At 42.2% G+C, this 18,002-nt stretch overlaps 1 protein-coding gene across 1 annotated transcript in view; it reads right to left on the bottom strand.

Annotated features, from left to right (window-relative positions):
* The window catches only part of LOC133776021 (zinc finger protein 260-like), a 49,605-nt gene extending 31,905 nt beyond the window's left edge, over window positions 1-17,700 (bottom strand). The window contains exons 1-3 of the mRNA XM_062214676.1: window positions 17,138-17,700; window positions 4,015-4,072; window positions 3,661-3,729 (exon numbers count right to left, since the gene is read on the bottom strand). Coding sequence (XP_062070660.1) covers window positions 3,661-3,720 — 60 coding nt within the window. The 5' untranslated portion in view covers window positions 3,721-3,729; window positions 4,015-4,072; window positions 17,138-17,700. The remainder of the gene's footprint in view (window positions 1-3,660; window positions 3,730-4,014; window positions 4,073-17,137) is intronic.
* Between the last annotated feature and the right edge of the window lie 302 nt (window positions 17,701-18,002).

Raw genomic sequence — 18,002 nt, 5'->3', positions numbered from 1 at the left:
ATGTGGTATAGATTCCCAGCAAGGGGATCACTATAGCTCAAGAATTGTCCCTCTTAGTAAATAAAGGTGAAGCGGCTTGGACCTTAGAGGCCACCAGAATGACTCGGGATTGCTCCCTCTTGAGCCTCACGATGCCTCTCACTAGGGAGAGACATCAAGGGCCTAGGGGGTGGACTGTGGAGAATTCCACAGGAATCTTCAAAAAGAGTCACAGATCACCGCTTACCTGAAAAGGAGATGAACTGTGGAAACACAGTAAAACATTGAGTTAAGAAGTTACCACTAGCCACAAAAATAAAAGTAAAATGGAGTTGTAAGTCAGGAGCTGAGGCAATGCCTAACAGCTGTTAGAAAGACGCTCCTAATCATACCAAGCAGACATTTCTGGTCAGTCAGATAACAGTGTGCTATGGATAATACCCTCCTACCCATGCTGACTGGACCATTCAAACATAAGTAAGGCGGGAACAGTATTGACTGGACTGTTCAAACATAAGAACCAATAAAAATTGCACAAGTTGTATAATGGCAAATTGGAGGATTGCCAAAAAATGAGGATAAAAGGGGAGCCCTGGCACTGCTCTCCATCCTTTCGAGGATCATGGCCTGCTGCGTGTAAACCACCGGGAGCGGAAGAAAGAAAAGCGGAGCTGAGCCGAGCTGTCACTGAGCTGTCACTGAAGAGATCCTGACGTTCCTGACCTGTTCCAGCCACAGCTCTCGGAGCTGCACCTGTTCCTGAGTGGCCTTAGTCGCTGTCCCTGAGAGGCTTTAGCTGCATGAGCTGTCCCGTTCTGGTCTTGTTCCTGTCTAATAAAAGTTGCTGTAACACTTTCGGCCTTGCAGCTGAGTAAAGGGCCTGGTGTGTGTGAACCTCTGGATCTCCACACATCCAGAGCTGAAGAGGCAGCCTGCTACTCTGCATGGAGCAGGTAGCGGCACAAGCTGACCCGAACAGCTGTCCCTGAGCTGTAATATCCCACTGTCTGTGCGTGAGTGTGTGTGTGAGTGTGTGGTCCAGTGCGAGTGAACCTCTGGATCTCCTCGCACTTGGAGTTGAAGAGCCAGCCTGCTAGATTTTGCTACACAGCACAAGGCGATGACGGGATCAAGAGGCCAGTGGAGCTGCTGTGTGGCTGCCGCCGTACCGCCTCGCCTGGAGTCCTTATCAGCCTGCTGCCAGAGTTGATAGTAGAGCCGGACTAGGCCTCTCAGCAGGAGATCTCTCCAACTTTTCGCCTTGCCGTCCGCCTGGGAACTTTGAGCCTACTGCCCAGAGTGATAACCTTCCCATGACTTCCTGCCTGTAAGTGACTGGTCTGAGTTCCACTCCTGCTGGGACATTGAACTCTGGACACTGGACACTCCCCACAGGAGAAACACATTCGTGACAGTGATGCAAGCCTAGATGCATAGCAAACCAATGTTGTGTACTGAATCTTTTATTGTCCTTGTATTGTTCATTGTGATAGTACCTAAGATTATTTTGATAGTGTTTGTTGTGACTTGTGGTATAATAATATTGATTTCCTGGCAGATAAGTGATATTGTTAAGATTGAGTATATGTATTAAGTTAAAGTGGTTAAGTAAAGTAGTTAAGTAGCTAAGTTAAATAGTTAAGTGTTTAAGTAGTTAAGTAGTTAAATAGTTAAGTCACATTAAATAGTGCTGTTAAGTTTATTGATAAGTGAATTAAATAATATATATTGATAAGCATAATTTATACTGATAAGTGTACTGACCCCAATGAGCATACTGATGAGTAGTGTGATATAAAACCCCTGGTGTGTCCCTGGTATGTGAACAGTAAAATTGGAAAAGACAGTCTTGTGTCCGTGTGTTCCTTTCTTCCCCGTGACTGATAAGGCGTATGTCGCACTTGCAACTGTTGAGCTACCTGTGCCAGTTCAAGACCTGGCTGCTCCACTTCCAATCCAGCTCTCTATTATGGCCTGGGAAAGCAGCAGAAGATGGCCCAAGTCCTTGGGCTCCTGTATCTGCATGGGAGACCTGGAAGAAGCTCCTGGATCCTGGCTTCGGATCTGGCCAGCTCTGGCCGTTGAGGCCTACTGGGGAGTGAACCAGAGGATGGAAGACCTCTCTCTCTGTCTCTCCTTCTCTCTCTGTGTAACTCTGACTTTCAAATAAATAAATAAATAAATCTTAAAAAAAAAAAAAAAGAAATGCTTTGATTTTCATTTTAGGCTTGTTGAGCTTCAGATGCTATTTGGAAAGCTACAAAGAAGTATTCAACAGAGAGTAGAAAATGTGATCTGAAGACTGTAGAAAAGGCCAAAGCTGGAGGAAAACAGAGGAGTGTCAAGCCACAGAGAGATAAATCTGTCAAGGAGAATTTCAAGGTGAGATGATTTAGAGAGCACATGGAATATTAGATGAGTGATAATAAAGATGATAAAGTAGAATTTAAAGAAAAAGACAAGAAACTATCAGTGAGCTCAGGAAAGAAAGAGTATGAATTTTCAGGAGATGGGGCTGGCTTTGTGCCACACTATACTAAACTGCAGCCTGTGACACTGGCATCCCATATTAGTGACAGTTCAATTCCTGGTTACTCCATTTCCAATCCAGCTCCTTGCTGTTGTGCCTGGGAAAGTACTTAGGCCCTTGCGCCCATGTTGGAGACCTAGATGAAGCTCCTGGCTACCACCAGGCCCAGTCCTGGCCAAGGTGGCCATTTGGGGAGTGAACCAGCAGACAGAAGATCTCTCTCACTCTCTCTGTCTGTCCTTTTCTCTCGGTAAATCTGTCTTTTAAATAAATAAATAATTGAATGAATAAATATATATAAAAAAGAATTTCCAAGAGAAGACCATGTATACTATTTTGAAATATGGCAGAAAAAAAAAAATTAAAAGGGAGGCAGACATTTGGCCTAGTATTTAGAATGCCATTTACAATAACTTAATACTACACCAGAATACCTGGACTTGGTACTCAGCTCTGGCTCCTGATTCCAGCTTTTTTCTAATGTAGTTGCTGGGAGGTTGTTGCAATGACTCTAGTAATTGGACTTTTGTCACCCATGTGGGAGGCCAAGATTCAATTACTGGCTCTTGGCATCAGTGTTGGCTGCTGTAGGTACTTGGGGAGTGAATCAATGCATAAGAATGCTGTACCTTTTGTCTCTTAGTCTACCCCTTCTTTTTCTACTTCTAAAATATATATATATATATATATAATATGTTATATATTAATTATAATATATTAATTGTAATTAATATATTTAAGAATTTAATATATATGTATTTTATAATATATATAAAATATATATGATATATATTTTTAATGGCAAAAAATTCAATTAAGGCAAATACTAGGGAACAGTCTGCTTTGACTAAATATTATTGGTAAATAAAGAATTGAATAAGATTACTGAAAATTCCAAATGAAGAATGGAGTTATTTGCCTGAGAATATAACTCTGAAAAATCCGAAGCACAATCTGAACCTACAGACTGGCTGAGAGAAATGTATGGAGAACTGTTTAAGAACATGCAGTAGATTTTGTCCTCTTCACATCCCTGGTCCAATCTATGAATCTAGCACCACCTCCTAGCAGGGACTGAGGATCACACTACTTCAGCAATTCCAGAGAAATTTTATTTGCCGATTTGCATTTTAGATCTGGGTAACTCTTACCATGATAGAATGCTGAGTGTTTCTTTCCAGGTTGGTAGTAAACCACGTCCTCTGTATCATCTATATGACCTATAAATGATATTTCAGATTTTATATCCTACAGGAATTTATCAAAGTCTAAGTCTCAATTTGAAACATGTAGTATGTCTTTTCATTATGGCATCAGAAAGATCAGAGACCAATTTCAATCAGCTTCGATGGCTCTAATGTCTTATAACCATGAAAAGTACATTGTTTATGCATATTCTCTGAATTATAATTACTTTTACTCTTCCGTTTTAATTAACAAACCCCCATACAGCTTGTAAAATACAATGTAAAATAAGCTGAGGAATAAGTAGGTAAACAACTTACTGAAGGTGTATTCATTTTCTTTGCTTTTGGAAACATGAAGCAGTCCGTAGAATTATCCCTGGAACAGAAGATGAATGGAAGGAGTTGTGAGAGGCCTGGTCTGGTTTGCTCCCAGATCCTACTGTGCTAAGCCAGATCATGATAGAGATAAATGCAGAGTAACAGACACATTAGGTAAGGAAACAAAAATAATCAGCCTCTCTGTGCAGGAATAGCGCCTAATGAATGAAAGAGGGTAGGAAAGAACTCCTTGAAAGAGCATTCATAATTCTACTAATTGGCAGAAATCACATACACATTATCACTAAGATACTGAAAACATTTATTTGCTACTTATTCCATAATGTATTGCAAAAAAATTGTTAAACTGCAATATACCACAGGAAGAAACATTTTGCTATCATTAAAATCAGCACACAAAAAATACTTGGGTGTGGGGGCTGCACTGTGGCATAGCGGGTTAAGTCGCTGCCTGCAGTGCCAGCATCCCATATGGGCACCAGTTTGAGACCCAGCTGCTCCAATTCCTATCCAGCTCTCTGCTATACCCTGGGAAAGCAGTAGAAGTTGGCCCAAGTCCTTGGACCCCTGCACCTGCATGGGAGATCCAGAAGAAGCTCATGGCTCTTGGCTTTGGATCGGCGCAGCTCTGGCCGTTGTGCCAATTGGGGAATAAACCAGTGGATGGAAGTCCTCTCTCTCTCTCTCTCTCTCCTTCCCTCCCTCTCTCTGCCTCTCCTTCTCTCTGTGTGTAACTCTTTCAAATAAATAAATAAATCTTTTAAAAAAATACTTGGGTGACGGGGCCGGCGCTGTGGCATATATAGGACTTACCTACAAGAACATTCCAAAAGGTAACATTTTCTGGGCCCTTGCCTATCCCTCTCAACTCACATCTCCCTTCATCTCCCTTCTTACAGTTCACAGAAAACTTCCCATACCACCCATTCTTCAATAGACTAGAGATGAAGTGAGGTAGTGTCACTCAAATCTTGATCCCTCTGTGCAGTAGAATCAATAATTGCTGGGGCCATGCAAAGCTAGGGTGTTCACCTTTCTGGGACTCCTTTGCCTCTACTGTGAAGCACTAGACAGAGTTTGGGCCAGAGGGGCTGTTCCTTCTCGTGGATTCCCATTCATGCAGTCCAAGTCTTCACTCAGCATAAACTGCGTTGTTAGGAAGACAGAACCATTGTCCAGTACACTAATTTCCCTCTTTGAACCCATTTCCTTTGAAAACTAGATTGTGTACAAACTTCTACAAACTCAAAGAAGGGTACTGTGCAGGCTACACATGGGAAGCAACAAAAGGCTCAGTTGCTGAGGAGGCACCATAAAACCCCAAAATACAACTATTCCATAGTAAGAGAGGATGCATACACTTCAACTTATTTTGCTGGGAATTTGGGGCATTAACTGGGTACTGTGGATGCCTCTATGCTACAGATGGATAAACCCATGTCATATAGGTCAGTAACAGGACCTACAGTGGCTGAGTTCAAACTAGACTCACACCACACACCTCCTTGCTCATGAATATGCAGACTCTCCTTGCCTCATTGCAATCTTGGACTAACCACTTCATTTGTGAAGCTTCTGGACTCAGTGCCTGCACATCTGAAAGACTACTCTTGGCCTCTGACAATATAATCACCTGAAACATAAGCCATGGTGGACCTTCCCTGATTCCAGATCCAAGAATTCTTTGCCAGTGTGTCCTCCCCAACAGACCAGAGCCTGCGGCTTACACCTGAATGTCAGGACTCACCCACCTGAGAACCACGATGTTTCTGTTCTTAACAAGTGGAGAACATACATCCCATCCACTCCCAAGGAGTCACTGCTGCCTGTGAGGCCCCATCTTTCCCCCAGGAACTGTCCTTCAGGAATGCAGAATAGAACCCATGGAGCAACAGGATAGCTGCAGGGCCTGGAATTCCTGAGAAGGCAGGAGTGGGCAGGATGCTCACTCACCATGCTCAGAAGAAACCTGAAAAACCTTTCCTTGGCTCTGTGGTGGTGGTCACGGCACAGGAAGATGATATTTCACACAAGCCTCTGCACCCCTCCATTAGGAAATAAGAATGACCTGTGTAATTCCTAGGTGTTCAGCCATGCTGTCAGACATGGTGCATCTGACTTCATCTCCATTCATGTGGAATACTAAGATTAATTCTTGGTTTGACAAACTCACATCTATAAGAGATGTGCTATTAGAGAAATTTCAATGTGGGCACAGTGTTGGATAACTATCACCACATTTATTTTCATTTTTAGCTCTGATAATTAAGAACATGTACCTATGTATTATAGTTGCTTGCTTAAACCATGAAGAAAGTAAAAATGATTCTACTAAAGGTATTTAAATAAGAAGTTAATATTGCTACTGCAACTCAGGCCTGTCCCTCTAAAAAGATGCTTGCTCTCATCTGTTAAGATGCTTGGTAATGCATCCAGGGACAACTGGATGTGCATATACTGAAATAAAATTATGGATTTTAAGATGGGTACATCATTGTGCAAATACAAAACTTCCAAAGTCTTATAATGCAGGAACCTCCATCTTGAGCTTCCAAGCCTAGGTACCTTGACCTCAGATCAAAAAGGTAATTGTGCCTGAAATGTTAAGTATCAATGCCTTATTACTAGAAATGAAAAATGAACTTACAGGGATCAATGACCTAACTTGGCACCATGAAGTAGTAGGTCCTCATGTCCTTTCTCAGGAATTGTCTCCTCTTGTTAATATGTACCTTTACTAGCAGAAGCTGTTCCTACAGAGACTAGACCTATAAGATCTAAGAGGAGTCCTAAGAAGAGAAAAATTAACAAACCCATACTCACCAATAATTAAGGAGTAGTAAGCAACCCATTTTTCTGTTTCTTAGGTGTAACTTCCATGTAATAACTGGAGCCCCAAATTTTGAGTGTTCAATCAGTGACAGGAGTTCTAGTGATTAATTTGTACTGAATGCAGAGGAATAGTCCCTGTGGTAAAGATAAAGGAGTTGATAGCCAGAGAATGGGAAAAAGACTCCCACAAGGATTATGACATGAGGTTAGTCTTTTATTTTTTCCTAAGATTTACTTATTTATTTGGAAGCAAGAGAGAGAGAGAGAGAGAGAGACAGAGATATTTTTCTTCTGCTTGTCTAATCCCTAAATAGAGGCAACAGCCAGGTGTGTATCCAGGACAAAGCCAGTAGTGAGGATCCCTATCTGGGTTCTTTACTTGGGTGTCAGGGACCCAGGTATTTGTGCCATCTTCCACTGCCTTCCCAGGCACATTAGCTGGAATCTGGTTCAGAAGCAGAGTAGCCAGGCCTCCAACCGGCCCTCCAATATGAAATGCCAGCAATCACAAGCAGTGCCTTGAACTACTCTACAACAATGGTAGCACCTAAGTTTGATCATTTCTGATTCATCCCAAGTAAAAATATTTAGTCAGGAAACTCCAGTGCCTGGCCATATTTTGTTTTGTATTAATTTACATCATATTTTTAAAAAGGCATACAGATAAGATTAATATCTTTCCTCACAATACCATGATCCTGAATTAATAATCATTGTCATATACCCAAATTAATTCCTAGACCACTTATTCTTGCATTTATATAAATATCAATATATAAATATGCAATGCAGACTACAGAAGAAAATCATATTTATGTAGATTTGACTTTTAATATTACAATATGAACTACCCGCATATAAGTGTGAAAAATTCAATGTAGCATATTTACAATTTGTCAGAAATCATATTTTCTTAAGTAGCACAATTGACATGAATGAATATATGTATTCATTGAATAGGTATGATTTCAATGAATAAGCAGAACAACTGATGTGATATTAATATAAATCATGTATTATGCAATTTATTCATTAAGAGTACACATACAGGGAATGGTGTTGTGGTGCAGTGGGTTAAGCCATCCCCCACAATGCTGGCTTCCCATATGGGTACAGGTGTGAGTCCTGGCTGTTCCACTTCTTAACCAGCTCCCTGCTAAGATGCCTGGGAAAGCAGCAGAAGATGGTTCAAGTGGTTGGGCCCCTGCCACTTGGGAAATGCAGATGGAGTTGCAGCTCCTGACTACTGCAGACATTTGGGTGAGTGAACCAGCAGATGGAAAACCTCAGTCTGTTTCTTCCCTATCTCTCTGCAACCTTGTCTTTCAAATACATAAATCTTTTTTTTTTTTTAAAAAGAGTGCACATACAATTCATTGTTTTTTCAGTTATACATGATCATCACCAGTCAATTTCAGAGCACTTTTTATTACCTCAAAGAAAAGGGTGAGGCAGCCCTAGAGGTTAAGATGCTGCTTGGGATTAAGACATCCAAGACTACTCGAGTTTGAGTCCCAGCTACACACCAGATTTGATTCCACTTTCCTGCTAATGCCCACCCTGGGACCACACCATCCAAAAGGCAGGGCCTCAAGTAAATCAGAAAATGTGAGACATATTGGAGACCTAGGTGAGTTCCCAGCTCCCAGTTTTGCAAGTTTTTAAAAATTAATTAATTAATTAATTTGAACTGCAGAGATACAGAAGTCATCGTTTGGTTCACTCCTCAAATATCCATAACATTTAGAACTGGATCAGGCCAAAATCACGATTAAGGAATTCCATCCATGTCTCCCATATGCACAGCAGAAAGCCAAGTATATGGAATATCATCTGTGGCCTCTCATGCACGTTAACAGAAAGCTGAATTAGAAGCACAGTAGCAAGGACCTGAACTGACCCTCTGACAGGGGATGTGGGCATCACAATCAATGGCTTATCCATCCAACCATGGATGTTGCACGTAATGCAAGATAGGGTCCAAGTGTTCTCATGCCCAATATAAAGCTTCTGTCACTCAAATGTAATCTGGGCCTCTTAGTAGTATTCACCAGAACATGGTTCTGGTACCAGATAACTAGAGAGACAAGAAATGAGGATGTCTTTCCAGCCAAATGCAGCGGGCAGCAAGGGGAGCCCTGTGTTCTCAGTTGCACAAGGGAGGAAGAATCACATGTGGATTAAAATAGAACTGAGTCTCCCTGCTCTTCCAAAGTCTTAGATTGCCTACAGTTAATTTTTTTTAAGATTCATTTATTTTTACTTGAAAGTCACGGTTACATAGAGAAGAGAGGCAGAGAGAGAGAAAGTCTTCCATCCAATGGCTCATTCTCCAGATGGCTGCAAAGGCCAGGATTGCGCCAATCCGAAGCCAGGAGCCAGGAGCTTCTTCTGGGTCTCCCAGGTGGGTGCAGGGGCCCAAGGACTTGGGCCATTTGTACTGCTTTCCCAGGCCATAGCAGAGTTGGGTTGGAAGTGGAGCAGCTGAGTTTCGAACTGGTGCCCACGCGGGATGCCAGCACTGCAGGCAGCAGCTTTACCTGCTATGCCACAGCGCTGGCCCCATACCATTAATATCTTTTTATCTGCCATATGTACTTAGGACCATTTCTAGAGACTTTACAAGAATTCTGTTTTAAAATATTTCTAATCAGTTCTAATGTCAAAGAGCATATATATGCTCACACTGTCACATCAGAATTCCCTCTAGGAAATAAACTTTAATACTTGCATGTTCAGCTAATTATTAATTATGTTCATAATTACCATGTAGTAATAACATATTAGCTAAAAAAGTCAATAACAATCTCTTAGAAATGAAGTACATTATTATTTATGTGTCTTGGAGGCACTGCAAATGTTAAGATGACCCGTGTCATTATATTGTATAGTTTTTTATTTTAAATCCTGTAATCAGGACTGACACTGTGGTGTAGCAGGTAAAGCCACCAGCTGCAGTACCGGCATCCCATATGGGTGCTGGTTTGAGTCCCAGCTGCTCCACTTCCAACCCAGCACTCTGCTATGGCCTAGGAAAGCAGTAGAAGACGGCCCAATTCCTTGCGCCCCTGCACCTGAGTGGGAGATCCAGAAGTTCTTGGCTCCTGCGTGTTGCAGCCATTTTGGGAGTGAACCACCATACGGAAGACTTCTCTCTTCTCTCTCTGCCTCTGCCTCTCTGTAACTGTCTGTCAAATAAATAAATCTTTTAAAAAAATCCTGTAATGGTGACCCAATATTTGATAAACTGGAAATTTCAGCACATGTGTTGACAACAAATATGATGATAAATGTGAAAAACTGTTAAGTATCTCAAAGTAAAACTCATCCTATGAAGCCAGCACTTCCTCGACTCCAAAACCAGGGGGAATCAGCAGACAGAAGCCCTATCTTTGTCTCTTTCAAATAAAAAAAAGTGATATACCAGCATACCTGATCAATACAGATATAAAATTTCTCATAACAGTAGCAGACAAAATTCAGTAACACATTAAAAAGCTTACATACCATGATCAAGTTCTTTATATCCTGGGGAATGTAGGGAAGAAGTCAAATATGCAAATCAACAAACCAAATGTTCATATCAATAGGATGAAGGATCAAAACCATTATAATCATCTCAATGGATGTAGAAAAGTATTCAATGAAATTAAAACTGATTTATGAGCAAAATTGTGAGCAGTATATGTATAGAAGGGGTATATCTAAACTCAGTTAAGCATATAAATGACAAATACCCATTCTACTGAATGGCAATAAGAAGCTTAAAGCATTTCCTTTAAGCTATGGAATCAGACAAGGATGCTCAGTGTCACTGTTGTCATTAATATCACACTGTAAAGTTTCACCAAAAAGTAGTCAAGTGAAAAAAATAGGCATACAAATAGGGAAAAAATAATTAAAATTATTTGTTTCCAGATGGCGTAATTCTACACATGGAGAAACCTAATGATTCAATCAAGAGACTGCTAGAACTGACAAACAAATTCAGCAATACTACAGATACAAAATGAACACAAAAAAATCAGGAGCACTTTTATATGCCAATTTTGTGTTCACTGAGAAATTACAAGAGTAATCAAATCACAATAGCTACAAGAAAATAAAAGCCTTAAAATAAATTTAACCCATGATATGAAAAGCCTCTAGAAGAAAAATCACAAAACATTAATGAAAGGAATTGGAGACAAAAAAGACAGAGAGACCCCCATGTTCATGAACTGGGAGAATTTATAGTTTTCCATGCCTCACAAAATAGTTTTTACATTCAACACAACCAGCATCAAAACACAAATGAAATTCTTCACATAACTAGAAAAAATAAACCTAAAATTAATATGGAATTGTAAAGTCCCCAAGTAACCAAAGCAATCTTGAGAAACAAAACAAGTCACAGTATCTAAATTCAAGACATAGTACAGAGGTATTGTAACTACTGACATAAAAACAGACACGGACTAATGAAACAGAACAGAGGTTCCAAAAAGGAACACACACATCTACAGGAAAATTGATCTTTTACAATGCCTTCAAAAATACAACACAGACAGGACAATCTCTTCACTAAATGGTCCTAAGGAAACTGGACATCCATATGCAGAAGACTAAAACTAGACTTCCTCCACACACCTTACCCTACACAAAAATCAAATCAAAGTAAGCCAAACATGTAAATGTAAGACCTAAATATAACAAACTGACAGGAAACTATAAGACACTGACAAACACAATGCTTTTAGATAAGATCCCACAAGTTTAGGCAAGAAAGCCCAAATAGACAAATTTGATATCAACTAAGAAGATTCCTCAAGGGCCAGCGCCATGGAGAACTAGGTTAATCCTCCGCCTGCGGCGTCAGCATCCCAGCTGCTCCTCTTCCAATCCAGCTCTCTGTTGTGGCTTGGGAAAGCAGTGGAAGATGGCCCAAGTGCTTCGGGCCCTGCACCTGCGTGGGAGATAGGTAAGAAGTACCTGGCTCCTGGCTTTGGATCGGCTCAGCTCCGGCCATAGTTATCAGAAGGAATTGAAATCAGCATACTATAGAGATATCTGCCCTCCCATGTTCACTACAGCAGGAGTCAGAGTATCCAAGATATGGAACCAATCTAAGTGTCCATCAATAAATGAATGGACAGCCATTTAAAAAAAATTTTGCTGCAAAATGGATGGAACTGGAGTCATTAAGTGAAATAAACCAGACATAGAAAAATAAATGTCGTATGTATCCTCTCATATGTGGAAGTTTTAAAAATAGTGGGTCTGAACTTAAAATTCTAACTACTAGACTGGGAAAAGTGAGGGATCTAGAGAGAGGGAGATCAGCTAACAGGTACTAAAATACACTTAGGCAGAAATAGCAAGTTTGAGTGTTCCACAACACAGCATGGTAACTATAGATCACAATATGATATACTGTATAAAGAACTGGAAGAGATGAACTGCTATGACAGAAACAGGCACAAAAAATAGAAAGGCTAGTTGCCTGTAGTACAAGTTAACAAAAATTATTTAAATAATTTTTTAAAATATCAGAAACATCTCTATATACTAACAATGAGTTATCTGAAAAAGAAATTAAGAGAAAAACCCCATTTACAAAGCACAAAAACTAATTAGGAGCCAATATTTTATAGGACACATATCCTATATTATATTGTCCTTAATTATAGATTAAGAAGTCAAGGTTGCCTCTCCATTGAACTTTCGGCTCAGCCCTTACATGATTTATAATCAGTTTACCTGGTATCCTTTAAATGTCAATATTAGAAAACCAAACTTGAGGAGCCAGCGCTGTGGCTTGGAGGGCAAAGCTGTCGTCTATAGTGCTGACATCCTGTATGGGCGACAGCTCAAGTTCCAGCTGCTGCACTTCTGATCCAGCTCTCTGCTATGGCCTGGGAATGCAGTACAAGATGCCCCAAGTCCTTGGGCCCTTACACCCACGTTGGAGACATGGAAGAAACTCCTGGCTCCTGGCTTCAGGTTGGCGCAGCTCCGGCCATTGTGGCCAGTTGGGGAATGAACCAGCAGGTGGAAGACCTCTCTCTCTCTCTGCCACTCTGTACCTCTACCTTTCAAATAAATAAACAAATAAATCTTTAATTTAAAAAAAAAAAAAAAAAACTAGATGGAAGGCTAGTTATACTGTTTTTGTTAAGATTTCTTTGTTCAGTTGAAAGGCAGAGTGGCAGAGAAGGAGAGACAAAAATAAATCTTCTGTCCACTGGTTTGTTCCCCAAATGCCTGCAAGAGATGGGTCTAGGCCAGGCTGAAGCCAGGAGCCAGGGACACTTTCTGGATCTTCCATGTAGGTGGAATGTACCCAAGTACTTGGACTATCACCTACTTCCTCCCAGATGCACTAACATCAAACTGGATTGGAAGTGTGGAGTAGCCAGGACTTGACTGAGGCACACCGATATGAAATGTGGATATTCCAAGTGGTGGCTTAACACACTGCACCACACCACATAGTTACTTTATAGTGTCTTATTCATTGTTAATACTGCTGACCAATTACAGGCAAGGTGTTCAACCTTGGATCCATGTATCAGTTTTAAATGTGCACTGACTAAGTGTAACAACTGAAAAGTAGAAACTGACAGAGAAAGATTAAAGCCAAGACCCAACTTTGTGTTATCTAATGGAAAACCACTTAAAGACATATAGAGGGGATCTGAGGCCATTTTGGTCAAAGAAGAACTCATTTCATTTGCATAGGAGGAATAAGCACAAGAGGTCTGTTGAACAACATGGTAACAATAGTTAATAAAAATGGGTTCTACTAGGGCCAGTGCTGTGGCATAGTAGACCAAACCTGCGTCTATGGCACCAATATCCCATATGGGCACCAGTTCGGAGACCAGATGCTCCACTTCTGATCCAGCTCTCTGCTTATGGCCTTGGAAAGCTGTAGAAGATGGTCCAGTGCTTGGGCCCCTGCATCCATGAAAGAAACTCAGAAGAAGCTCCCTGCACCCATGAAGGAAACCCAGAAGAAGCTCCTGGCTTCAGATAGGCCCAGCTCTGGCCATTGCAGCCATTTGGGGGAGTGAAACAGAGGATGCAAGACCTTTCTCTCTGTATTTACCTCTCTGTCTTTAACTCTACCTCTCAAATGAATAAATAAAATCTTTAAAAAGAGAAAAAAAGCACAAGAATTAAGAACCTTTAAAAAACAGATTCTACTATGGAAAATAACTAAGAGATTTTAAATATTCTCATTATGAATAACAATTGTATGATGTAATACATAGGGTAATTGGCTTGATTTATATATCAACACTATACAAATATTTCCAAAAACCATTTTATGAGTTAAATACATTCAATTTCTGTCAATGTAAGATACAGATATATATTTATATATTTAAAAGGCAAACACAGGTATAAAAATATGCGGAAAAATAGTCCATTATAACATCAATCCAGTGAAGACTGGAAAAGTAATATTCATTTCAGATTAATCAGGATTGAAGTAACAAAGGTTATACAGTAAGGCTGCAGGCTGTTCTCCAAGAAAACAATGCTTCCTACCAGTATTCCTAAACATTTCCTATGTAAGGAAAAAAAAAGATATAGAACCATAAGGAAAAGTACAGATCTACCAATGGTAATCAGTAAAAATAAATACAACAGAAAAATACTCAAACAATGGTAATTAGTAGTTAACAATATATAATCATATGAATGCTACATGGGAAAAATAAACAAGGCCATTCCAAGTGTTGGTAAATCACAAAATAAATAAATACACATGAATAAATGGTACACAGTTAATTTATCTACTGTACCAACACTTCCTGATAAATTTGAATTTATCCACAACCCTACAACTTAACCATATTTTCTCATTATGTGAAAAATCTACTCTGAATTAGCACATGAGGAAGAAAAAACAAGAAGCGCCGGCGCCACGGCTCAGTAGGCTAATCCTCCGCCTTGTGGCGCCGGCACACCGGGTTCTAGTCCCGGTCGGGGCACCGATCCTGTCCCGGTTGCCCCTCTTCCAGGCCAGCTCTCTGCTGTGGCCAGGGAGTGCAGTGGAGGATGGCCCAAGTCCTTGGGCCCTGCACCCCATGGGAGACCAGGAGAAGCACCTGGCTCCTGCCATCGGATCAGCACGGTGCGCCGGCCGCAGCGCGCTACCGCGGCGGCCATTGGAGGGTGAACCAATGGCAAAAGGAAGACCTTTCTCTCTCTCTCTCTCTCCCTGTCCACTCTGCCTGTCAAAAATTTAAAAAAAAAAAAAAGAAAAAAAAAAAAAAGAAAAAACAAGAAGCATAGAATCCCCAACATCAAAAAATAAACATGAAGGCAAGTCCCATAAGTGGTAGAAGCAGTGAGTATATTGGCTGAATCACAGCCTCAGATAGAAGCACGTATATACAAGACCAGGGAAAAGGATGAAAAAAATGATTTAAGCATAATAGAATACCCAATAGCAATCTCTTGAACATTCTGAATATGCAAAACTCTGTTGGGGGATATAGAAGTTAAGAAATAAATACCAAAAAAGAATCAAGACTTGGTCACCTCTGTGGACAGAGGAAGAATAGATTAGGAAGACATCGGAACTGACCAAGGCCCACTCCTTCGTCACCTGAGTAATCACTGTGGATGTTTGCATTCAAATGTAAAGAATTCAATTTCTTTTTTCAGATATTATTGAATAAACAGAGGTTTAATATAACAAAATAAAAATCCAACACTCAAGTCATGGCACATACTTTCTACCTAAGTGGACAACGTGTACATAAAAGGCAACAAGTTTCCACAAAGGTCGTGAAGGAGAAGCAGCTCAGGGAAAGACCTTCCTACCCCACAGCTCACAGGGGATCCCACACTCAGGATAACCAGATTCCCAGGCCACTTGGGCTGAGGGCCCTAGAATGCTCCCCTTCCTACTGCTTCTTTTAGGAAGAATCAGGGGCTGACACTCACGTCACACTGCTAGGTACCTGCCCACTGGGCCATCTTTAGTCATCACCCACAACACAAGAGAAAGGGAGTTTCCAAGCGGAATCTCGAGATATCTACACTTTACACACATAAAAGATGTATAAAGATTTTTAAAAATTAATCTAGTTCTATTTATTTAAAATGTAGAGTTATAGAGAGAGATCTTCCATCCAATGGCTCACTCCCACAAGCCTGCAACACCCAGGGCTAGACAAGGCTGAAACCATGAGGCTGGAATTAATCTCTTTCTCTCACGTGGGTGGCTAGGACCCAAGTACTTGAGCCATCATTTGCTTCCTTAGAGTGTGCATTAGCTACAAATTGGATTGGAAGAACAGGGAATCAAATCAGGAAATTCTGATAGGGATGTGGGAGTCCCAGGTAGCAATTTAGTCACTGCTACAAACACCCAATCCGGAACAAAGATTGTTTACACTGGAGTGTCAGGTAGGCATTCTTTGTTTCTCTTATGTGAAATGTTCATAGACAAACACTTTGAAGGGTTACTGATTTTTCTGCGGAAAAAAAAGACAATATTGTTTTAAAAACAGCATTTTAACAAAATGAAAAAAATGTGTCACGGAGCAAACAGCTGATAGTGTTATGAACTTCAGGGGGCGGTGGTATTTGGCAATGGGGGAGGAGATCTGCACACTGAGAGAGCTGTTTCCAGACTTACCGTGCTTTATTACATGGTCTATCCCCCTCTGAAACTCATGGGGAAATTTAATGCCAATTAAATTAAGAAGTGAGACTTTGCAAGGAATCATCAATATTAGTCCATTCATAGGAGTAATGTGGTAATCTCCAGGGGGTCTGTGTAGAACCCACTCTGCATTAGTCTCCTGCACGCCCTGTCTTTGGCCACGTGATCTCTTGAGCCATCCTGGGCCTCTGCCAACAAGAAAGCCATCCCCAGACGCTGCCTCAACCTGGGACAAAAATATTGAGCCAAATCACACCAATTTTTGTATGTTGCACGTGTAATAAAGACAGAAAGACCCTAGGAAGAGTACGCTGAGTCCTGTGTTGCAGACATCAGCTCCTGTTTCCCAACCCGGGGATCGCGTCACTCCTGGGAGAGGTGGGACGGAGGACTCCACCGCCCCCAGCTTCTCCCCGCATGAATCCCACACAGCAACCCCAGAATCTTGCTGAGGGCCCTCCTGGGCTCACCGCACAATTCGGCAAGACCTGAGGCTCGGGCACTGAGCCCACGTCGCTGCGGCAGGAACCGGACAAGACGCCCGCGTCCCGCTGCCGGCCCCGCCCACATCCTGTCGGCCTCAGGCTCGGGGCCCACACTCACCATTCTCCGTCTCTGAGGCTGTGGGTGTCCTCCTGAGGATTCGTGGAGAGAGGGAAGTTCACCGAGCAGCAAGGACTGAGCCTCCCGGGCCGCTAGGGGCCGGGGCTGGGAAGCAGAGAATGGCTGCCGCGGAGAACAGAGCGGTTGGCGCGCTGTTGCCAGGACCCCGCACACAGCCAGTGCGCGCGCGAGGTGGCGGAGACTCAGCCAATCAGAACGGCCCCTGCAGGAGCGGTCACTGGGGCTTGCGCTCCGTGCGCAGATGGCGGGCCGGGGCTGGGGCTCAGCGCTGAAGCTGCGTCATCTTCTTGGGACGTCCCCACCGGGGTGAGGACCCTCTCTGATGACCTCACCTCCTCAGCCGCCTCCCGCCTCCCTGTCACTCATCCTGCTGGGATCCTGTGACAAAGGCTGCTGGTTCACGTCCTCACCTGTTGCTGTGGTTTCGTTCTTAAAGGAGGAGCACGGTGGGGGCAAGAGGCACGGAGTCACCACACAGACCCCGGGAGGCGGGTGAAAGCGCGCCAGAGGCGAGCAGCCCGCAGACTCCTTGTTTCAGTTGCTACAACAGCTAATATAGCCGAGGCAGCCAATCCAGTCAAGGGGCGGTTTACGCCCTAACCAATCACCACCTGTTGCCATGCGGGCTCCCTTGCCAGGCGGTTTCCGAAGCCATTCCTGAGGCTCCATTGCCCGGTGGTTTCCCAGGGGGTTTCGGAAGCCATTCTGAGTAACTGACTTGCTTGCCAGTGGCTGTCTTGGCAAGGCCTTCTCATTCCAGCACACGCACCCGAGTTACAGTTTCCCGAGAGTTTCCTGGAGTCCACGCCTTTTCTTTACCCGCGTGGATTAAGTTTCTGTTGGG

The sequence above is a fragment of the Lepus europaeus genome, chromosome 17 (genome assembly GCF_033115175.1).
Source record: "Lepus europaeus isolate LE1 chromosome 17, mLepTim1.pri, whole genome shotgun sequence".
In the NCBI taxonomy this organism is placed as follows: Eukaryota; Metazoa; Chordata; class Mammalia; order Lagomorpha; family Leporidae; genus Lepus; species Lepus europaeus.
This window is presented reverse-complemented; position numbering and strand designations above follow the sequence as displayed.